The sequence below is a fragment of the Siphateles boraxobius genome, unplaced genomic scaffold (assembly GCF_051911475.1).
Source record: "Siphateles boraxobius isolate OS27281-9 unplaced genomic scaffold, OSU_SipBor_1 9, whole genome shotgun sequence".
NCBI lineage: Eukaryota > Metazoa > Chordata > Actinopteri > Cypriniformes > Leuciscidae > Siphateles > Siphateles boraxobius.
In genome coordinates, this window is record NW_027509219.1 from 17,521,916 (window position 1) to 17,547,417 (window position 25,502).

General features: G+C 39.6%; 1 protein-coding gene across 2 annotated transcripts in view; it reads left to right on the forward strand.

The window, feature by feature from the left end:
* Nucleotides 1-25,502, forward strand: part of ghra (growth hormone receptor a) — a 42,650-nt gene continuing 17,148 nt past the window's right edge. The window contains exons 1-2 of one of the 2 annotated variants that reach the window (XM_077222609.1): nt 1-326; nt 14,176-14,284. In XM_077222609.1, coding sequence (XP_077078724.1) covers nt 14,191-14,284 — 94 coding nt within the window. In that variant the 5' untranslated portion in view covers nt 1-326; nt 14,176-14,190. The remainder of the gene's footprint in view (nt 327-14,175; nt 14,285-25,502) is intronic. The other variant, XM_077222608.1, reaches the window with a different exon arrangement.

Below are 25,502 nucleotides of genomic sequence, written 5' to 3' on the forward strand. Positions count from 1 at the left end.
AGAGACCAGTTAATGTGAATCTGCTGGAGACTAGAAGTACTACGCAGTCAACGTGAGACCCTTCAGGATCAGCGCTGTGCCCCCCACTCCCTCTTAACATATCCATGTCAACACTTTTCAGAGCGTTTTACCTGAATACCCTGCAACGCATTGTTCCCGAAAATACGCTCGAGTGATTTTTGAGTGTCATCTCATCACGTTTTTGCATCGTTTTGGAGGGGGAGAATATCGGGAGACCCACAACACTCAAGTCTGTTGATCCGGATGAACTGGTGAAAAAGTAACTCGCAACAGATTTTGCTCGCGGACAACTTATCTGGGGCTGAGTGAGTTTCGTTCTCTTCTTATTAAGTGCTCTCGCATGATATGCATTTATAAATCTCGGTTTTAAGTGTTTTAGTTGGGCTACACGTTGGTTTAAAGGGGTGTGCAGAGCTCGTGGAGCACAGGGCGGTAAACAGTTTGCGAAATCAAGCTCTATTTGTAGGCTTCGTGTGCATGCAGTTTAAAAGTCTTTGGATAATCTTTTTCTTGCACGTCTGATGTTGTTCTGTCGACTAAACTTTGCTCAACGCTAGTGGAAATAAATCAGAAATGTAGTTTACCCACGTCTCAATATGTTTATAAGGGGCCTCAGATGGCTTATCGGCTGCGAAAAGTGTTTGAAAATATTTATTACCCGTGTTAAACCATACCCAGAGTCACAAGTTAAACAGAGTGGGACAAATTTGCTGTTTATCCCTGTTATGAATTTCTGTGACAGCTGGTTTTATGCATAGCCTACTCGACGGGCTGTCATGCAGGGGTTTTCCTCAGGTTTAAATCACTTTAGGGCACTTCAGGTGTAACGTTAGTCAAGTACACTTGGGTTATTATCATAAAAAGCAGCGGGCATTTCTTCACTTCTGAAGAATGTATTGTATGGATAGTTTTGCATAATTATTGTTATTATTTGTGCGTTGTTTATCTAATGTATAATGCAGTGGAGAATTTGGAGCACTTTGATAACACTAGAATATTTTCAAAATTAATTATAGCTCACATTTATAATCTGCTCATATAGTTAGAAATGCATTTAAATATCTAGAAGTTTGACTTTTACAGTATTCATATTATATTCATGTTCATATTTAAATATGTAAAAAAAAAAAAAAGGAGATTGTCATATCAATGTGGTGCCAAAGAAAAAGTCCTGCTGTGACAACTTTTTTATCACTTTGAATTTTAATACTGATTTGAATTTGAATAAAATGACACTTGAAAGACTAAAGTTCAAACAATGGTTGAGAAATCATAAAAATTATTCTGAGAACCTAGCACTTTTTTTTCCAGACAGTAATGCCATCGAAATGAGACTGCAAATCCAATACTACTTGCATTTTATATTTCCAAGCAGCCATGACATTACCTGTGCAATTCTTCTACAGGTGAAAGCGCTGCAATCTAAATTTCCTAATTTCTTCAAAGATTCTTAAACGGAAAGGTCATGAGTTCCAGTTTTAAACGAGTCTGAAGTCCCAGCTTGTTATGAAGAGAGAGTTCTTAAGATGATAGGTTAAGAAGAGTGCAGCAGATTTGTGCATATTCCTAAAATACTTGATAGTTTCACCGAAAAAATGAAAATTCTGTCTTCAATTACTCTCTCACTTTGTTCCAATGACTTTTGTTCACCCTAGAAACACAACTGAAGAGATTTTCAATGAAATATAAAAGAGATTTCTGTTTCTTAGGGAGAAAGTATTCTCCCAAAACACTGCCGCTGCAAAACGTTCAAATAGAGATTGTAAAAGAAATCCATTTTTTAAACAAATCCAGTTTTTGGTGAATAGATGAACAGAGAATATATGTTCCAAAGATGCACGAAAGTCTTAAGGTTTTGGAACAACACGAGGATGAGTGATTGATGACAGAATTGTCATTTATGGGTGAAGTAACCCTTTAAATGTATTGAAAGATTTCCCAGTTTTCATAGACTGTTTCTGGCTTGTTTCATTGTAGTCAAAAAGGTTACAGGTTGTACAGGTTTCCCGCTCAAGGCATGACAGGTACAGACCAGCTTGTGTTAAACTCTATATTTTTGTTTAGTGCTTTCCTAATGCTGAGGAAATTCAGCAGTAGATTCTCGCAAAATGCTAAATGTTATTGATCCTGAAATCCATTATTATTCATTTAAACTCATTAGGCTAAACATTATCAAACTGTCACCATCCACCAGTAAATTGAATTACTTGTTTCAGCTTAATGTTTGTCTGTAATTAAATGTTTTCTGTGTCGATTGTAATTGCTTTTTGTGTAGCAGGCTTGCAGGAACATTTTGTGTTGACTGAATGGACTGTGCACACAGAGACAAGCTCAAGTGATGGTAATCAGAAAAGTGTTACCATTTAGGTTAGATAGTATTTGTACACTTTTTAGGGTGTGTTCACACTTGTCAGGTTTGGTGTGATTAAAATTAACTCTGGTGTGATTGCTCTATTAGTCCGGATCAATTGAATAAGTGTGAACGCTTCCATTCGAACACTTCGCACCAAACAAGAGGACCGAGACCCCTGAAAAAATGGGCCTTGGTCCGCTTTCAAACAAATTCTGGTGCGGTTCGACTGAAATATGAACGCAACATGACCCAAAGACATGTAAATGAACCAAAAACAGGACATGATGTGACAAGATGCGACCCTAAAAAGGAAAGAATGCTCGAGCAGGCCTGTTTGTTCTCGTCATAGTCGCAAATTTTGTTGGCCATTGCAATTCGGAACACGCAGTACAGACGTCTCCTCGCAGCAGATCTTAATTTTTCTTTGTAACGGAGTAATTTCTGCTGTTGTTTTGACTCATTTACACATTTTATAAGCTCATCACAAGTTGTCATCTCCATGTGCACAGGGCCTAAAATCATTTTTTTGCCACACCTGCCAATGAGCGGTGACTAAAGCAAAAAAATTACGGCCATAAATATTTTTTACCGGCCATGAAACTGTTTTTGCAAAAACAGGCAGTATTGACCAACATTTTAGATACCAGTGAAAATTCTCAATTCTATATTACAATATCACAGCTAAAACTACTAGCTTTATACACATTTTAAATATTATTAAAGAAATATAGGTCAGTAAAGTCAGCAAAAAGTCAGTGATAAAATAAGAAAAAGCAAAACCACAAATAAATACTATAACAAAGATACAAATGTAATGTCAGGTTTTTAGGTCTAAAAGTAGTTTTCAGGTACAGAAATTTAATAAAGTAAGCAAATGTAAAATAACACTGCATAGTCTTTACTGTATAAACATCCTTATTAATTCATCATTATTAGAGTTATAGAAGTTATTCAGTCAAGTAGCCTGGGAAAACCCAGACAACTTTCAGCAAATTTAGATTTGCTCTGCCAGTAGGTCTGGCAAAGAGCCCATTCAAACCCATTTCCAATCCGTCGAAATCGCGGCACCAATCAGAAACGTTGGGGCGGGCTTTACGCGATGACGACAGCGTAAAAGTCTGCAAAAGTCTGATATACCAGTGTGGCGAGCAGGACGAGGCCGAGGGACGTGAGATAACGGCGAGAGTGATAATGAATGACACCAGTGAGACGCACCGGTCTCGCATCTCTAACGGAGGAGCGACAACGGTGAAGACCGAGAGAGGATTATTATGTGTGGCAGCAGTCGACCGTGAGGGACTGCCGTCTTTACTTTCGTTTTTGTATTTGTTTTATTTTGTCATTAAAATGTGTGAATGTTCGCCGGTTTCTGCCTCCTTCTTCCCATAACAACGAACCATAGATTACAACCATAGACTGTAAAAAATGATTACAACCAGCTTGCCCCGAATGGGTGGGTCTTAGCGAGAGTCCTCTGCATACGTCATCTACTTCATCGCTCTGATTGGTTTTAGGTCAATCCAATTGCGCCCAGAGGCATTTGAGCGACGTCCGTTGGTGACGCCCCTGTGGAAATGATTCGTCTATGGACCTTTGCCAGACCCTAACTCAGTTACAACTGAGAATGGTCTGGTTTTAACCAGGCTATCAGTCAAGAGCAGTAATGATTCTTTTCTTTGTCATTTGTTGTTTGATTAACATTAAAAACAGACAGCAACAGGAATATTAGGCTGCTGTCACTTTAAGAGTGAATGCACAAATCTAATATACTGATACTGTTACATATGTTTACTTTCTCAACTAAGTTTACTTAAGAAATAACTGACTGTTTAATAGGATACTGTTTTTTGACATAATTTTGTGTGGATCTGTCCTCTCAAGTGCAAGAAGACGTGAAAGAGATCTCAGTTTGGTGAACAGCGAGCACTTCGGATGTTTGCGCACACAAAACTTTCCACAGCGCGCGAGTAACGAAACAAGCTCCCTTTCGCGTCTTCTTATCAAGGTTTATGAGCGGACGTCATAAAAGCCTTTTTTTGTTATATTTAGATTCGGTGTTAAAAATGACAGTGTGAACGCTAAGCTAACCAGGACTAAATGTATAATTTTCTTTTTTGGTCCAGAAGAGGAGAACAAAGAGAACTGAACTACATGTGTGAACGCCCTAAGACAACGTAAAATGTCTGCATGGGTGTAAAATATCAAACGATGCATTTTCTCATGTAAACTTTTTGTAATTACTTTTAACTAACCTCTTCCAAAGTCATATTTTAGTGGAAGTTTGTTCTTCTCAAGTCGAGACAGGCGTTCAAACAGAATAACCACAGCTGTAATTCAACACATTACCAAAGAACATACTTATCTGAATTTTAATATTAATAAACTGCTTTGTGTGAATTATTTTTCTAAAAAAGTGTGTTTGTACTACACTTCATCAAAATAAATGCATCAAAAGCATTAAATCTTTCAAAAGTTTGGGGTCGGTAAGATTTTTACATTTATTTTTGAAAGAAGTCACTTATGCTCATCAAGGGTGCAGTACTATTGTGATATATTATTTAAAATAAATGTTTATTTTTATTTTTATATATTTTAAAATGTAATTTATTCCTGTGATGGCAAAACAGAAATCAAGTGTCCAAAATCATTCTATGCGGTTTTGGTACTAAAGAAATATTTCTTATTATTATCAATGTTGAAAACCGTTGTTGTGTTTAATATTTTGGTGGAAACCGTGGTACATGTTTTCAGGATACTTTGATTAATAAAAAGTTCAAATGAAGAGCTTCATGTGAAATAGAAATCTTTTGTAATAAAAGTAATCATTTAAAAAAAATCCTACTGACCTCAACCTTTTGAATGGTATTGTATAATGCAAAGACATTCATACATTTTTAAATGTAGATTAAGTGTCAGACTATATGGTCCGGTTTCACAAGTCTTAGTTCAATTAGGACTTTTATTAGCTTTCATCAACGTGCCCTATAAAAAACATTACCAGTGTGCATCTTAAAGGTGCCTTGTGTAATATCCGCAAAACATACTCCACATTCCATACCAGATGGGGGCAGTCTACCTCCAGAAAGTGAATTGATCTACTCTAGAGTAACAAAGGTGAAACGGCACAGTCTCTATGCTCCGCCCCTACCTTCACAACGACCCTAGAGCCATAGCCGAAGCCGAGCCAACTCCTAATAGAGGACGTTTTGACTCCAGAGGAACTTTTGTTGATGTCAAGTGATTTTTAACATCTTCAAGCTACTCCCCTTCACCAGTGAATATTCGTTTTGTTCATATTACATTTTTATTGTTAGTTTGAATTACATTAATTTGACAGACAGCATTCGCTGCTGTTGACATAGCTAGCGCTATTCAGAGCTGCCAGCTCTCACGAATTCACCGTCACCGATTCTGTCAATGTTATTACGCAATTCAAACAAAAAATACCGTTTTGGCGCTTGTAAATGTTAACGTTACACGACAGATCCCTAGCGCACGTGAACCGATCATCTCTACCAGCTAATAATAAAAACACACAAACACTGTTGAAAGATACAGTATGCTACAACTTACCAAAATGTATTCTTCATACATAATACCGACCAATCATTTTGTAAATCAGCGTGCAGAGGTCAATAACATAGCTGGAGAACAAATATGTCAGATTTACCTCAGGAAAGCAATTTAGTAAACATAATATAGCTCACATAGTTCTCATTACACCTTTCAATGTAGCCATCGCTAACTTTAGAACTTATATCGAACAGCCTTCGATACATTTCTATGTTATAACTTCCCGAAAAAACTAAACAAACATATAAAACAAACTTCTAGCAAAATACTAACAGCATCTTACTTACCAATCCAAAAGAAATGTTGCAAGTTCGGAGTCAAACCTCATTTCTTTCATTTCCATTAGTTGTCTCCAACGATGGAAAGCAGTGCCAATGTTAACTCTGGTTCTGCTCCTTTTTTTTATCCGATTTTATTTGTGATTCCGAGCGCGTTTTTTCCCCTGCAGCGGGTGGTTGTGGTAAGGGTCTCTTGCCAAGGGCTTCAGCCATTCTTCCGCTCTCTTCCCTGAACTGAACTGTAGTAGTGGGGTGTACTTTTCACACCATTGACATCAGGTTCAAGTATGCCCACAATCCGTGCAACTTATTCGTGTATTGCAGTTTGGCTGGTGTTGCCCGCATACCGCCTCCCATGGCTGAAACTGGTATTATGACATCTGTCGGGCCGGGGCTAGTAATTTAGCATGCTAATTCAGGTTGATATCTCTGCAACACTATAACTTTTCATTTTTTTAATGACATCATCGCCCTTATTTCTTCTCCATCTTTTGATCCGTGTAACTCATTTTTTGTATATTTTTAACTCAATTCTGACACATGGCACCTTTAAGTCAAAACAATAGCAGCACTGACATATGTTAATATATGTCAGTGCAAGTTGCTTTCAGTTAAAACAGCTCAAACATTCCTTTTAATCTAGGACTAGCTTAAGCCTTGGCTGTGAAACCGGGGGTATAACAGAGTAGAGTATGAAGGGGTCGAGCGTTACAACGCGCCAGCTTTTGGCTCTCAATGAAAAACGTCTAGACGATTGAAGACCTTCACAACACACAAACAGGTTTGCAAGCACTCTCTGCACGAACTTGCTTGACCTCAGTTTACCACGGGTGTTGGAAGCATGATATCTCTCTCTCCTTCTTGTTTAGAGTCAGCATCGTAAAACTCAGTTCTAGCCACACACACACACATACGCGCACACATACTCCATTTGGCAGAATCTAGCTCCGTCCCCCTCTAGCAGCCTGCTTTGCTGACCCAAACTTTTCCACTGCCCTTGTGAAATAGGAGCGGCAGAGACGATCGGGTCTCACCAGCCAGAACTGAATGCCATCACAAAGCGAAAATATTCTCATATGCTGTAGCTGGCAGAAGCCCTCTATTTGAAAAGTCCAATGAAGTGTTAAACCCCTGTAAGGCCGTCTAACTCGATCCAATGGTGGTATTCGAATTAGCGGTGAAGGTCTCTGCGTATTACTGTCTTTTCTCGCGGCAAAGTATTTTTGGTTAAATTCAATACATTTTTTCATATGTATATACTCGTTATTTCATCTGACTCCATAAATGAAAAGGCTTTAATGATATCTGTGCATCATTAAATGTGAGCGAATGTTTTACTATTCTTTAAACTCTTGAATGAAAATAAGGTCAAAGTCAATTAGAATAATCGAATGTCACAATTTAATATGTCAGGTAAATGTATCATTACAATTTCATAATCAATTCAAAGATAATCAATGCAAAACATCACATGCTCTAGAACAAAGAGAAAAAAGTTTACCCGACAAGAAATGCGTGAGGCTGAGAGTCTCGCAACTCTCAGCCTCATGGGCCGATCTCAGATACAGAAAAGGCCCCGAGCTCTTGCTGCGTTTCATTATATACCCAGACCTCATTTCAAATCTAAACATCATCCACAGTGGAAATTTACCTGTAAGTCACCATTTGCTAGCAGTGGAAAATTAGCATTCAGTCAAATGGTCAGAAGATGTTAACTCAAAGACACACCCTCCAGTGTGGAAGATGTTTCTAAACTTCCTAAGAACTTTATTACATTTTGGTTTACTTCTTTGGGAATGAGACATTTGTACCAGTCGCACCGAGACATTTCAAATAATACCAAACATGTATAAAACTTGATGATAATCATTCACATTAAACCATTTAGATTCTTGTGTGAGTTTGGGAGATCTCTGCCAGGATGAAGAATTGGGGAAAGAAATGTAGATTAGGATGAGGGAGGTGAGACCTTCGTCTCAATAGTGCATTAGGGGGAGTTCAAATGTTAATTTCCTTTGTTTTCTCAGAGAGTAGCCCTCTCTTAAAGGCCTTCCAGTTTTTCCAGTCTTACATCCCCGTCTAACCTAGTTAAAATCTCCTTTCCACCAGTATAACCGCAGCACATGTACTTTCCATGGATTTTTTTTTCTGTGCACATGCAAATTCATCCGTAATAGTTTACACAAGGTTTTGTGCTTGTTTCACCATAGCACATTATTTGCTTGCTTGTGCAACCGGGTTTACTGAAATGTCACCTTTGAACCTAGCATATCGCCTTTTGACTAAATCAATCAGAATAGGAAAGGTTGAATCCTTTCTGAGATCCTCTTTCTGCAGTAGCCAAACACTCTAGACTGAGACCTGTGCTACAGTATTTCACTAATAACATTTAAAGCTAGAATTAGATTACAACTGTAAATTCAGAAATGCTTGTGCGATGTTGTAAGGATACACATGAACTGAATGCTAATGATCTTGCTAAAATAGGGGATCAATTGTTACTTTTAAAAGAAATGTATTACAATATTGCATTATTCATAAATAGTAATTCGTAATGTTACATTATCAGCTGACTGAGAATTTTGACATTAGAAATGTTATTTGGCATTTATATTTACATTTATTCATTTAGCAGACTCTTTTATCCAAAGAGACTTGCAAATGAGGAATACAACAAGAAATACTTAAAGAGGCAATAAACAGAAGTTTGAGGCATAAATCAGAATAGTACCCACTAGAACATGGAGGGATTAAGGAATAGTGAAAGCATAGATGAAGAAATATTGAAAACATAGGCAAAGATTTTTTTTTCCCCAGCATGATACAGTTTAGTGCTTGAAGAGATGATTTGTTTTTATTTTTACGAACAGTGTTTATACTCCAAACTTTATTTGCATGCAACAGTTTGGTTAACCAATGTAATTTGTGGTGAACAGGATTTATTATAAACATCTTAAGACTAGCCAATAACTGATATATATATCCACATTTTATATATATATCCACATTCAGCTGTAGCTTGATTAAATTACATTTACATAGGAAACTATGGAAGAATGAAACTCAGAATGAAACACAAACTGGCAATTGCGAGAAATAAACTCATAATTCTGACTTTTTTCTTGCAATTCTGACTTTTTTCTTGCAATTCTGACTTTTTTTCTCGCAGTTGCAAGTTTATATCTCGCAATTCTAAACTATTTTATCAGAATTGTGAGATATAAACTTGCAATTGCAAGTTTTAAAGTTCATTTCTGAGGAAAAAACCTTTTTCCTCAGATTTGCTAGTTTATATTTCACAATTACATATAGACACTTATAAACTCGCAATTCTGAGAAATCAAAGTCTGAATTGGTAACACAATTGAGACTTTATATCACACAATGCTGACTTTATAAATAGCAGTTGCGACTTTATATCACGCAATTCTGAGATAGAAAGTCATAATTGTGAGATAAAAAGTCGCAATTACCTTGTTTATTTTTTATTCTGTGGTGAAAACAAGCTTCCATAAGAAACACATTGGTGGGAATATCCAAACAAAAACATCACAACCCAAGTGATAAAATTTCGACGAAAAAAAAAAGTTTTTTACATACCCTTAAACCTATCCAGATTTTTCCAAACATGGGAAGGCAGTGTTTTTTTTTATTATTATTTGCAACTAAATTAAGTACATAAATGGAAAAGTAATGTATACCTTTTTCCAAAAAAGTGACTTGGATAATATGGTGCATGCATATAGTTTGATAGCGTAACAACACTTGTAGTAATGGATTGATATCATCAGTAGTTTCAGCACAGTTTGCTAAAGGTGATGTCAACGTGTTTGTTTTACATCATGCTGACAGCAGGTTTGAGCTCATAAGAACTGGAAAAAGGTACAGTGGTTTTAGTCTCAGTGCACATAGATTTAATCTCTGCTTGATTGTATGATTGCTGATATAAAGTTGCTAAATAGGTGCCATTAAGAGCAATTTTACGACCGAGCACATCACCACACACAGATTTAGTATTACTTCCTGTTTGGAGTGTGCCATCATAACAAGAGTATGACTCAGTGACTCTGGACATTTTATTATATAGTACAGAGATCAACAGGTTTGAAACGGTAAACTCAACAAGTCAGTGCTAATTTTGGATGTTATTAATTCAGTCTTGGATTTTGGCCAAACAGGAATGATACTCTACTCTTGCTTGTTAGCTTGAGCTCAAGACATGTTAGCTTACACTGTAAAAAAAAAAAAAAGAATATTGTTTTTAACATCTATAAATAAAACAGGCGGTGTTCAGAAGTTTTGTGTTTGCAAATGTGCCCAGAATTGTAAAGATGTGGAAATTGTGATTTCTGACCTTTCTTCGGCTCAAAAGGTCATCCATTTAAAAAGAAATGCAACCCAGCGCCAGATCCATTTATTAAGGTTGTAGCAGCCAATCGTTAAAATTTTGACAGACGGTGAATGTTAAGGACTGGTTGAAACCCACACTGATAGCAAAAACTTCCTATTTATATCAAGTTTTGCCATGAATGCTTCAAGCAGCAAATAAATCGGAAACAAACGTTGGGCTGTCATCCACTCAACCTCACATTCCAACTGATGCAAAACAGACCTGTTTATTTGCACAACCTACCGTGCAGAGCTGTCCACATATATGTAATGAGGGATTTAAAAGGGAAACATTACAGTAACATTTGTTTCAAAGACATGGCCCTCAAATGACAAAAACGTAAACGTTGTCCAAGATGGGTCATGTTATCAACAGCAGAGATATTTTGGAGGTTAAATGGTGAGAAGCATTGCCTAATATGCATGCAGTGCTGGAGCAATCTGTGAAGCACTCAGGAAGCGGGAAATTCCTTCAGCCAATCAGATTCAAGGGAGGTTCCACCCTCCACCCTTTCATGGCTATCCAGACAATCAGGCCCTCTGTGCTGACTGCCGTGCCCCTTTAACTCGGATCCTACCGGCCCTCCCAGTAAATCCAAACACTTCACATGGCGCAAATGCGACTGCAAACAGAAAACAGTTTTTGGATATGTCTTATAGAATTGCCAAAATAATATAATATAATATACTACAATATAATATAATATAATAGTTTGGATTCAGTAAGAATTTTTAAAGAAACTAATACTGTTAAATTACATTGATCAAAAGTGACAGTAAAGACCTTAATAATGTAACTAAAGTTTTTTTTTTTTGCTTTCTATTCATCATCCTGAAAGAAATATATCACGGTTTCCTCAAAAATACTAAACAACACAACTGTTTTTAACACTGATAATAATATAAAATAGAATTTTCTTGAGCATCAAATCTGTATATTAGAATGATTTCTGAAGGATCATGTGACACTGAAAGCTGGAGTAATGATGCTGAAAATTCAGCTTTTCAATCACATGATTATTTTACATGTTATTTAAAATTGTAATGAAATTTCACAATGCAGTATGGGTTAGAGACAACTTGGAAAATGTATTACTTTTTGGGGCAAACTAATCCTTTAAAGGGACATTGTGTAGGAATTTTTCCCATCTAGCGGTGAAATTGTATTTTGCATTCAAATGAATCTACGGTAGCTGTTATGTACCAAAAAGCTATGACAGGATGTCTTCTAATAGCCCTTCCTCGAGTTTTCCTTCGGGTGAACAGGTTTGTTATTTCAAACAAACTGCAACTTGACACAACGAACAAACGAATATTACAGTATGAATTACTGAATGACTTGCCAGGGCAGTGACAAGCGCCTCTCACTGATCTGCTCCTCCGTTTCTGCTGCTTTCAGTCACGTGACGCTGGCTGTGAACGAAAACACGTTGTGGAAACGCGTTGGCCTAGTACTTTTTGACCCTCTCTGCTATTATAGTTTTCAAGATGGCAGAGCTACATGGAAGCATAGACAGTAAAAGAAAGCATGGAAGCCTCCGTGGACCTACCCGTCACATGTATATAAAGATAATAAATTCTTTGTTTACGAGGATAAGTCAGATAATTGGCAGAGGTATTTGTATACCTTTGAGGACATATTTATGAATACAAATATTGATTTTAGATAATAAAATACCTAAAAAACTACACATTGTCCCTTTAAATTAGCCATTAAATCAAAACTGCACAGATACATCATTTAATTATAATAAACACTGCAATATTTCATAAAAAATTATAATGGTCACATTATTTTTTAAATTAATTTACTATTTTAGCCTATCAATAATTAGACATAATAATAGTTTGCTAAATGCTATATAGTCACATAGACCAGCTAATAAGCATTGGACCAGCTCAATCTGTGTGTTGTTCTTTTTACACCTTTCACTGTATGATAGCAGCGTTCCTATGAGGAATGGGGGCTCATTACTACTTGACTGAGAAGGACCGTGTCTCTTGAGTAGGATAGAAGGATCAAGTGTTTTTGAGGCGAGTTTTTTGACTCTGTACATCAGGGTTCCTCAAACTCGGTCCTGGAGGGCCGCTGTCCTGCAGAGTTTAGCTCCAACCCTGATCGAACACACCTGAGCAAGCTAATCAAGGTCTTCAGGATCACTAGAAACTCACAGGTAAGTGTGTTTGATCAGGGTTGGAGCTAAACTCTGCAGGACAGCGGCCCTCCAGGACCGAGTTTGAGGAACCCTGCTGTACATCATTTTGTATAATATTTGGCTTTAATATATCTTAAGCCTTTCCAACAAGCTTTTATTTTACTCTGCTTTGTGAATGTGAACACAAAATACAGACGTTTTTTACAATTCAAGTATCAAAATAAAAAGAGACCGAGTTCTGAAACCTGCATGTTGTTATTCTTGCATTGTTAGATGATGAGATGGGGTGAAGCTACAGGTCAAATGCAACAAAGCCAGTTATTTGCTGACTGTGTATTTTTCCACATTTGGAAATTGTAGCCTGGTGCTCTTTTCAACAATCCACTGCCAAGTGCATAATAAAAATAGCGCTGAAGCCAAGTTTTATGTCAGAACTCATCATTAATCAGATCGGATTCAGAAACATCGGGACGTGACAAGTCTAAACAACATTTGTTGGCCAATTATATTTATTAATTGTCCACTGGATTTTATTTAATATAATTTGTTTGACATATTTCAACCACATTAATGTTTTCTCAATTTTTATCAGGCTGTCTACATAACGTTTAGTTGGACATTTAAGATCAGAATCATCAGTCCCAAAGGGCCACTGACCATGATTTTTTTGTGGTGACCAAACAAATATAGTGTACTTATTTTTAGCCTAACTCTTGGGCTAGCTGGATACAACCAGTTCCCCCTATATGCTTGTGACAGTAATTTCTCACTATGTCACAAATGTCATCACCATTTCAAACAAACCTTTATCTCTTTTATGGAATAATATTGTAATAAGTGCCAAACGATGGCAACTTGTCAACAGTATTTCTGTCACACATCTAGCACTAATATAAGTCGAAGCTGGTTTAAATTCTTTACGTTTCATTCCATATGAGATTGTGTTTCACCAGGACCTTTAGCGGAGATAGCATGAACTTTTGACATTTTGAAAGGTTTTCTGTCGCCCTAGCATAATTTTATAATGGAGATTCTAGTTTAACACAGTAAATGTGGAGTATTAGCTTGTGAAAACATCCCCCGCACAGCCTGCATGCTTAAAAGACCCCATGTAACCCACAGATAATGATAAACCCACGTATGGCTGGAAGTGCTGAGTGTTGCAGAGGTTGCGTCTGGTTGTTAATTATCTGGTTTCCTCATATAGGGTTTCACACAGACCTGCTAAACATTAATGGTGGTCACAACCAGTGCGTTTTGTAGTGAAGGAGTAGGGAAATGAATTGGAGATGCTGAGGAGATGGCCCCGGGGCTCTCTAGGGGTTTCAGCTAAGTATTTGTCAGAGGGGTGTCATCCGGGAGCATCACTAATAATGATTTTTCTTTTCTTATTTTGCCACACAAGGAGACAGCAGAAGCTATGGCTTACTCTCTCTCTCTCAGTCTGCTGTACCTGGGCTTTCTGTGTGGAAACGGACTGGTGTCCGCACGAGGATCTGAGCTGTTCGTACCAGGTACTTCACAACCACGTCCAAAACATGTGTTATTTATTTCACTTTAACACAGTAGTCTGATTTGCAAACGAGTTGGTTAGTCTATACAAGGTATAATGATTCAGTCTACACTATATTTTAAATGTTAGCTTATGTAAATTTGCGTCAAATTAATGTCTTTGGCTGCTTTGTCAGCTGTGCTTACTGCAGCATTTGCAAAATTGCTTCATGGATTGTTAATTTGCGTTATTTTTTTTTTTTTTTTATAAATCATTAAATTATACAATTGACAACAAATAATTAATAATAATGAATAATAATTAATAAATAATACATTTAATATAATAATTTTAATATATATATATATATATATATATATATATATATAGTCCCCATGAAATCAAATTCAAATTATTTTGGGTTTTGGTATGAATATTTTAGCCTTAAGGTTATTTATGAGTTAGTGTGCTCCAAAACAATAACAAAATTCGCATTTAGAAGATATAAGCATTCAAAACTTAGACTCTCACTTCCGTAAATATGGCTCAACAATTTTGATGACATCACTCTGCACTTCAGATTTTCTGTCCAATAAAATGCTCTCTAGAATCTGAAACATCCCACCCCTGCGCTATAAATAGACAATGAAGCTGCGGCTGAATTGTTCACACTATTGCTATTTTTTTACATGTTGAATGGCACGTAGTGCACTACATAGGGGATAGGAAACAATTCACACAGTGTAAATATGCTTTTCATTGGGGTGAATGAAGTCTGGTTTCGCTTTAGTGTCACGCAAAGGGCCACAGGGTGCACACAGTTAGCTCCAGTCCAGAGACACGAAAGGACAGAGTGGTTCATATGCGTGAAGCGGGTGTCGACCACATACATATCGAATCCATTTGAATTCTACACAGAATGCTATATTTGAAAGCGATGTGGAGGAGACAAGGAGAAGAAATGGTTAGATAGACTGCACTAGAAACAGCACTGGCGAGTGGAAGAGATAACAGCGGTGCCATGCATGCACCAACATAAATTTCAAAACCACACATCTACAAAAACTACACTTTTCAAACTTATACATCCTCAGCAGGATTTTTTTTAGTTTTGCTTTAGCAACAGTTTCATATTAAACCTAAAGGAGGAATCTATTAGACCCTAGCTATCATAAGCTGTCAAATGCGGCTTTGCCGAGCTCACCGGCTGTGGCCAAGTTGTGATAGTATTGAAACGCTAATGGCTATTTTAAAAAGGGGGAGGAGCTGCTCTATGTCCCGACCTGTCTTCCTGTTTCAGTGGAAATTACGTCACCACATTGACAAGTGCTGCGCATTTCAAGGCACTTCAGTGGGCCTTTAAACTGTAGATGTCTGTGCCAAGTCATTATTGGAAAACCATTGGGCTTGTGTCAAGATTATTCACCTTGGAGCACACAGAACATTTTACTTTGGTCTAGTCAAACAATCCTTCAATAAATAGGTTTAGTTTGAAAGTAAACACATTGACTGTGGTCATCCAAAGTCCAGGGACAGGATACAGTGGCGCTTATGGGATGATGAACCAATTGGGATGTCAACACTGCACATAGCTTATCATTGAGACAGTGATATGTCATGGTGAATAACATTTGTATAATAGGCTTTCACAGATGCAGTGAATGACTTGGGTTAATGACCCAGTCACGGCACACAAATTGGAGCACAGACTTTAGCACTTGGATTAAAGTTTGTTTTTCTTGTTTTTTTGTTTGAAAATATTTTCTTTTAATGTTTATTAAGTTATTATTTAACTACTATGGACCAAAATATTGCCTTATCACCTGAGCTTTGGAGCGCATGAAAAAGTGTGATGGAGAGAAGTCCAAGTATAATTCCTTTCATTTTTATAACATTTTAAACTAATGAAAGGTCTATTAATGCATTAGCAAGATGTTTTAGCAAAGATGTGCTAGAAATTATTATAATGTAAAAGACGTTTATTTTCATCTTGACTGTGTGCAAATAATCTTTTTTTTTTATTCCAATATGTTGCCTTGTGAAATGCATTAGCATTTACTGTCATTCTGGTTTTAAATGCCAAGATATTCTAACAAAGATGAACTAAAATAATTATGACATAAAATACATATATTTTAATCAGACTATGTGCAAATAATCCTTTTTATTTATTATGTCATGTTGCCTTCTGAAATCTGGCCTGTCTGAACCAACCTGGTCTAACGACAAAAACTGTGACTGGTTGGTGAATTCACAAGGTTTGTAGAAAAAACTAAGCACAAAGGTCCATTCCTAAACCTAAACCTCAGTGGGGCATAAGCAGATTGTCTAAGCTGATAACTGGAGTTTTTAACACCATATAAGATTATTACACATCCTACAGCATTGCATATTATGTCAAATGTTTTAGTTATGCTTCTGTTGTCCAGGGTATTTTTCACAAGCAAGTCTGTTCAATGTTTGGTGCCATCGTTTATCTGGGTGTTGATCGTTCAAACATTTAAAATGTATTTTTGAGAAAAAAAATCCTGGGGACAAAATTCTGTAAAACCTATTGAATGGACCATTTCCATGCTGTCTGCCTTGACTAAGGTCTCTTCAGAGGTGTTCTGAGGACAGGCTGCGGTTTGATTGAGAACAGCAGTAATCGTCTTGAGTTATGGCTTCGGACAGGGGCCATATTTGTGGACTTTTTTGTGAGGGAGTTCTGGCAAGCATGACTCTTGAGCTTCAGTTGGAAATTCAAAGATTGGAATGTGTCTTATAGAGGAGAGAGTGAATTGGCACCCGTGTCTCCTGATACAACACCCGTATATGCTGATATGTCTCCAATAGATCAGATGTGCGTGGGCCACTATTGAGGACCCCGAGGTCTGGACCTCAGTATTATTCTAAATGTATATAATGAAGGTTGTGAAATAATTTACATATTATATCTTCTTTGGTGCTGTAAGGATAATGCACATTGCCATGATAACTGATTGCTAAAACTGCTTGTCAATGTCAAAGTGTTTGAAATGACCAATCAAATCCAAGTAGGCGGGCCTTATGTTCACAGAAGTTGTGAGCCGAGCGTGAATTCCAGCGCGACGCTTCAGTTAACGGTCATAAAGTGCGATAAGATGTAAGTAGCTAAACTAAACAGATGTTTTACAATAGAAGTTTTAAACAACCAACAGAAATAATCAGTTTGAAAAGAGTGTATCAATAAAAGCTCAGCTTTGGGAAAGGAAGATATACAGGCCAAGATAAGGAGACTGAGAGAAGGCGATGGAGATGAGAGAGGAAGAGAAGGTACTGTGCCCAAGATGAGATTAACATTATTACACAACCACCTATTATAAATATATTGCCATAATAGTATCATTGTATAATAAAGACCTTTTAGTGTACAGTAGTACTTGTGCGCATAGCTCCCAATACACTCAGACATTCTCTGCTTCCACGTCCATTGAAATGCATTGCAGTTAGTCAGTTTTCATTCGTTTTTATATGTTTTTTCTTGTCATTTTAAGTTTAAAATGGTCAAACGATGTTCATGGAGTACATGCAACTCAGACACTAGGTATCCCGAGAGGCTGGGCGACGGTGTGTATTTTTTACCCTTTCCCAATTAAGCCACATCTCAACCGAGATAAGTGTCTGCTCTGGATTAAGTTATGTAGTAGACCACAACACCAACTAAACGTGGATAAATTAAACAAGTCTACATCTGTTCTAAGGTAACGTTAAGTCAACAACGTATTTGAACGTTATTTTTTACATCTCTAACGTAACATTAGGCTAACGTTTGCCTAACATTAGAAAAGGTTAACGTTAGCTTCTAGCTGCGTTGTACATCATGTCACTTATGCCGAGTTCAGACAGCATGATTTTCAAAATAATTGTGTCACTGTTGTTTTCACACTGCGTGCCTATCTGGGGTAACATTCAGTTGCTGGTGTGTTCACACTGCACGATGGATCGGCGACAGGAGGTTTCACACTGCATGACTTTACAAAAGAAAGAATCGCGACAAATTCTCCCTGGTCCGCAAACTACGTTTCACAACCAAACAAACGCGAGAAGTGATAAGGAAATAACGGAAGATCATGCGTGCGTGAGACCGGAGTTCTCGCGCGACACTGAATTTGTAATTAAAAATGATAGCCTACAAGAAGATTGTGATCCAAATTGTCTGTGCGCTGATTTGCAGCAAAATGAGAAAAATAAACAGTTTATGCAGGAGGAAATGGTTGGGAAGAAGAGGGGAGCAAGGACTGTGTTTTGCAAACAGAGTTGGGGGTAAATAAATAATTGTACAAATGTCCTGCTGTTGCTGGTGGTCATGCAAATAATTTTGCTTGTTTCTGTTTGATATAATTGTAAATATAGGCCTATCTATTAAAATACTGATATTCTGGTCTATAACTCCTCCCTGAACATCCTGCCTGAACATCCTGAACATCCATGTTGACTGTTTGTCCGAGTGAGTGGAGGGGCCGTGGCTTAGCCATAGGTGAATTCATTTTAACTTCACACGGAAGTACCAGTCTAGTGTCCAGTCTATTCACTGCTTTGTGTCGACCTAAAACTTTGACTTTTCGCAACTTTTTGAAATAGCCTATTAAAATCATTCAGATATTGCAAGCCGTTGCTATATGCATATCGCGATATGCACATTGCGGTATTTCGATAATATCTATATAGCGTGCAGCAATAGTTGTTGTGTTGTTTATAATTCATTACATTTTTACATCTATATAGCACTTTTCTCTGCACTTAAAGTGCTTTACATGGAAGGGGGAATCTCCTCAACCACCACCAATGTGCAGCATCACCTGGATGATACGACGGCAGCCATATTGTGCCAGAACGCCCCCCACACACCAGCCTATTGGTGAAGAGGAGACAGTGATGAAGCCAATTAGTGTATATATATGGGGATGATTAGGAGGCTATGATGGACAGAGGCCACTGGGCAAATTTGGCCAGGATGCAAGGGTTACACCCCTGCTCTTTCGAAAGACATTTCGAAATGTGATTTTTTTGTGACCACATGGGACTTTTTGTGACCACAGAGAGTCCGGACCTCGATTTAACGTCTCATCCGAAGGACGGTGCTCTTTTGAAAGGATAGTGTCCCCATTACTATAATGGGGCGTTAGGACCCACACAGACCACAGGGTGAGAACCCCCTGCTGGCCTCACTAACACCACTTACATTGATATCTTGGTGTTCATTAAAGGTATCTTTTTTCAGTCTGCGTCATGCATCTCGTCTTTATTGGATTTACTACATAGCCACCCCATGACACTCTGTTATGGCTGCAAATTTGTTTTTTATTACTTTTATTGCCTTATTGTTAAGTTTACCTGATGTTTAACCTAGGGCTGGGTAAAAAATATCGATTTCTCGATTTTAATCGATTCTCATTTTTACGAACCGATATCGATTCTTAAATCCCAAGAATCGATTAGTCATCCTGTTTTCAGTTGATGAATGAATGGAACATTGTAGCGCGCATCCCATCCAATAAACGCAATAATCTTTGTGCTTTGTTACTATTGATATGAAACAAAGTCTCAGAATACAAATTACGTCCATTTTCTTACGAAATTCAAAAACATAAATACCGTTTTGGCGCTGTGGCGTGAGATCGCTCTGGCGCAGCTCAAGAGAAGCAGCAGCGCCGAGCACACATAATCTTCTCTTCCGCCTTAATATTACCAGTTACAGCGTGAAATAAACATGAATGAGCATCTGAAAGTGTGTTAAAAGATAGAGTATAACTTATCGAAATCCTTGTTGTCACATGGAATCGCTCAATCATTGTTTCAACCGAGGAAAGACGTCAGTGAAACAGCTTGTAAACAATGTCATGTAACGTCACATTTACCTCAGAAAAACCATATCCAGTGACCATGAACTCGTTAGTCAGCTAGAAAAATTAACTCTAGAGAGGAGCATTTTGCTAAATATATGCACCATATTACATATGCATTTTATGTTATTTTATAATTATTTTATGTTTTTCAATATTTAATGCATGTTTGAATAAATCTGGCAAGTTTTTATGACAGCCACCATTTAAATATTTATATTTCATATAACTTTATTATTAGAAAAATAAATAAAAGTGTAATTGTTTGTATACAAATCAGTAAATCTTTACCTTTAATATTAGGCTATAGTTGTTACGAATTTGCGTGGAAGCAAAGGCAGTAGGCGGATCTAAATGCAGCAGTAGACTTTAATTACAGACTCAGAACAGACAAGATACTCGTGGTACGCACATTAAAACATACATTCAATAACTGACCACGAACAAAAGAGCAGACAGGATTTAAATACACAGACGGGATGAGGGAACAAGACACAGCTGGGGCAAATCAGAACACCGAGCGGGACCATACAACCTAACAAGACAACACACCTGAAACAAGGGACCTAATAATGACATGACTAGGATAACAGACTACAATTAACAAGGCACAAACTGAATAAAAGACCAAAGACAGAGAAACCACAAACCAGAAACATGACAAAATGGATAAACACCGTAACATTATCCCCCCCTTCCATAAGGCGCGACCCCGCGCCGAATGAACATCAAATAGGGGCGGGAGGGTGGGCGCCCTGGAGGCTGACGAGGGCGTGGCTTGCCCGGAACAGGAAGCCTCCAGGGCGGAGCAGGACGTGACGGCGGCCAGGGCGGAGCAGGATGAGGCGAAGGCCAGGGCGGAGCAGGACGAGGCGAAGGCCAGGGCGTAGCAGGACGAGGCGAAGGCCAGGGCGGAGCATGGCGTGGCGAAGGCCAGGGCGGAGCATGGCGTGGCAAAGGCCAGGGTGGAGCATGGCGTGGCAAAGGCCAGGGCGGAGCACGATGAGATGGTGCCCAGGTCGGAGCAGACTCAGACGAGGATGAGGACCATGTCAACGTCGTCTCCATGGCCCTCACGGAGTACCTTCTGCCCCCCCCCAAAAAATACTTGGGGAAATCCTCGGGATGAACCTCCAGGTGGTAGATGGGTTCCGGGCAGGCCTCCCGGAGCTTGAAGGGCGCAGGCAGGACGAGGCGCAGAGGCGGGGCCGGCAGGGCGAGGCGCAGAGGCGGGTCCGGCAGGGCGAGGCGCAGAGGCGGGGCCGGCAGGGCGAGGCGCAGAGGCGGGGCCGGCAGGGCGAGGCGCAGAGGCGGGGCCGGCAGGGCGAGGCGCAGAGGCGGGGCCGGCAGGGCGAGGCGCAGGGCGAGGCGCAGAGGCGGGGCCGGCAGGGCGAGGCGCAGGGCGAGGCGCAGAGGCGGGGCCGGCAGGGCGAGGCGCAGAGGCGGGGCCGGCAGGGCGAGGCGCAGAGGCGGGGCCGGCAGGGCGAGGAGTCTGGGAACGCCCTCCGTAGCCTGGCGAAGCAAACGAGTCCTCCTCCTCCTTCTGCGACGACGCTTCACTGGGCTTGATTCACTACTGGACGTACTTGACTCAGTAGACTCACTTGACTCAGTAGACTCGGTAGACTCACTTGACTCGGCAGACTCACTTGACTCGGCAGACTCACTTGACTCGGTAGACTCACTTGACTCGGTAGACTCACTTGACTCGGTAGACTCCATTGACTCGGTAGACTCACTTGACTCGGTAGACTCGGTAGACTCACTTGACTCGGTAGACTCACTTGACTCGGTAGACTCGGTAGACTCACCCGACTCGGTAGTCGGTTCACTTGACTTGGCACTTGATTCACTTGACTTGGCACTTGATTCACTTGACTTGGCACTTGATTCACTTGACTTGGCACTTGATTCACTTGACTTGGCACTTGATTCACTTGACTTGGCACTTGATTCACTTGACTTGGCACTTGATTCACTTGACTTGGCACTTGATTCACTTGACTTGGCACTTGATTCACTTGACTCGGAACTTGACTCGGAACTTGATTCACTTGACTCGGCGGCGCTTGACTCACTTGACTCGGCGGCACTTGACTCGGCGGCAATTGACTCGCTTGACTCGGGAAGCGCGGTCTCACTTGACTCGGCGGCAATTGACTCGCTTGACTCGGGAAGCGCGGTCTCACTTGACTCGGCGGCACTTGACTCACTTGACTCGGGTTCGTCGAGGGTGAAGCGACGTGCGGGTTCGGAAGACAGAAGCTCAGCCTCAGGCATGTCGATCTCGGCAGGAAGAAGCTCAGGCATGTCGGTCTCGGCAGGAAGAAGCTCAGGCATGTCGTGGAAAGCGGGCTCGACTCGGTTCACGTGAAGCGCAGGCTCGTGGAGCGTGGTCTCGGCTGAGCAGCTGAAGTGAAGCGCGGGCGCGACCGGGCTGACGTTAAGCGCAGGCTCTCGCAGCTTCTCCTCCACGCCCACAGTAAACGGGGAACCGCTCCACAACAGGGCCAGGTCAACGTACCATTCTAAAGATCCGTGAGGACCAGGTTCGGGCATCAGAGACCGGAGTGGTTCCGATAATCCTCCGCGGAAGAAGATCTTCAAGCCGTGGGTGTTAATTTGCGCGAGATATGCCAGCTCGAGGAATTCTGCGACATAATCCTCGATGGCGCGATTCTCCTGGCGAAGACGGAGGATTTGGACATCAGGACTACAGGTAGGCATGGCTGCTAGATCCTAGGGGGTCAGTTATTCTGTTACGAATTTGCGTGGAAGCAAAGGCAGTAGGCGGATCTAAATGCAGCAGTAGACTTTAATTACAGACTCAGAACAGACAAGATACTCGTGGTACGCACATTAAAACATACATTCAATAACTGACCACGAACAAAAGAGCAGACAGGATTTAAATACACAGACGGGATGAGGGAACAAGACACAGCTGGGGCAAATCAGAACACCGAGCGGGACCATACAACCTAACAAGACAACACACCTGAAACAAGGGACCTAATAATGACATGACTAGGATAACAGACTACAATTAACAAGGCACAAACTGAATAAAAGACCAAAGACAGAGAAACCACAAACCAGAAACATGACAAAATGAATAAACACCGTAACAATAGTAGGCTAATGAAACAATTTTAATGATACAACTGACTCCCATAGTTTACAGCATTGGTTAAGAGATTTGTTTTCCTTGAGAAAATTTGCCATGTATTGTACCTGATATCCAAAATAATCAATATTGAATCGAATCGAATCGTAATCGAAATCGAATCGAATTGCAAGCTTGTGAATCGAAATCGAATCGAATTGTGAAATTTGTGTCAATACCCAGCCCTAGTTTAACCATTGTTTCCTTGACCAAGACCAGGTTGTTTTAAGTTTTATTTAAGGTTGTCCTCTAAACAAATAAATAATTAAGCTACCAGAAGTGCCAAAGACTTCAGAGCAATCTGTGCATACACAGGAAACATTCAGAAGCACGAGTGGATTCTTGGAAGTGAGTCTATTTTTCCTCTACTAACAATATGTTCACAAAGGAAGCAAGCCAGTCTACCACTGGAGCAGTGTTTTCTGTTGAGCATGCGGTTTTGCGTTTAAAGGCCTAGTGATTATGTAGCCGTGTTGATTCCTTAATTCTCCCTGCGTCTTGCTGTCTGCCATAACCCTCGCACGACACAGGATCCGCTGTGAGCGCTGAGCAATATGAGAGTCTACTGCTGTGACTCAGGGAGTTCCAGATGCAGGCGGAGCCCTTTTTGGACTGTAGTTTATTTACGCTAGGCAGCGGGGTGAAGTCAGGGAGACATGAGGAGAAAGAAGAACAGCAGAGGACAGCAAAGTTTGCCATTACATAAGGCAGTAGTTGGCTCTTATTGTGCAGAAAACCCAGATGGACAGCAGGACCACAGGGCCGTTCACATGAAACTTTTCCCACAAGGAGCGTGTGGCCATAAACCAAATCCTCTTCATCTGAAGGCATATTTAAACCTTCTGTGGTAAACTTGCCTGCAGATTCAGCATATTGGTTTGCAGAAATATGAGAGAAAAAATGTTAAATGTTCGTTTGATAGATTAGATTTTGAGGGACAGAAAAAATTTAAGCAAAAAACAGTAAGCAATTTAACAAGAGCTTTAATGAGAGAATCTCCGGTCAAAGTATGTGATTGTGTGATGCTGTACTTTATTTATTTATGCATTTATTAAAGTGGCAAAAATCACATAAAGAAATGATTTGGTAGATTAACTCAAGTAATGTCCTCATTATTACAGTATTAGGGAGGATTAGGGTCATTATCGCAGATCCACTTGACATACATCTGCTGTAATTCAGCTTGCGGGTCTGGATTTGTGTTCACTGATCATCAAAGAGAGGGTCTGCTAATGATGGGCTTACACAGGGCAATTGGAGGTTGCTGTTTTGTTTATGTAGCTTTGCACTACATTTGGAATAACGATCATTTGCATGTTAGCAAATGGCGAAAGAAACATCAATATCTGACATTGATGCCTTTTCCTGTGGTGGATTTCATCCCCTAAATCCTCCATTATGTTCTATATAATGTGGTTTCTACTAGTACTTTCCACTATACATCTAGGCACTGGAGGTTAAGTGAACACTTGCAACGTATTGAGTTTCTCGTCCCCTTTTCTGTACACGAGTGTGTGTGTGTGTGTGTGTGTGTGTGTGTGTGTGTGTGTGTGTGTGTGTGTGTGTGTGTGTGTGTGTGTGTGTGTGTGTGTGTGTGTGTGTGTTTCAGTTATTTTTAACACCAGTTTACATTCTGTTGGAAGTGTCTGCTGCCTTCGACCTTTTTGTTTATCCTCAAGAATGTTTTCTTTGACCACACAACAATAGCTAAATAAATTAATAATTCGATAAATAGATCTATCTATCTATCTATCTATCTATCTATCTATCTATATATCTATCTATAATATTGTTAAATGACAACATGGGACAAGTGTATCTATTTAATGCATAAATAATACAATTTAAAATTTTGGGTGAACTATTGCTCTCCCTCTCTCTCTCTCTCTCTCTCTCTCTCTCTCTCTCTCTCTCTCTCTCTCTCTCTCTCTCTCCTCCACCACCCCTGTACGTCCTCCTTGCCCCCATTCAGCATAATGCGTTTTTAAAGGACAAAGAGCAGCAGGTGGTGCACGTGCTGGACTGTCAGTGAGTATTTTTATGTTCTGGTCTGTTAGAACGATGGCAGTCTGACCCAGCCGATGACACAAGTTCTTATGCTGAGCACAGTGCTGGAAACACCTACTGCACATTTGGCTTGTGAACACAAAAGTGTTTCCATAATGTCTGACTATCACTCAAACTTTCTTCTTGTGTGTATAGGTGGAATT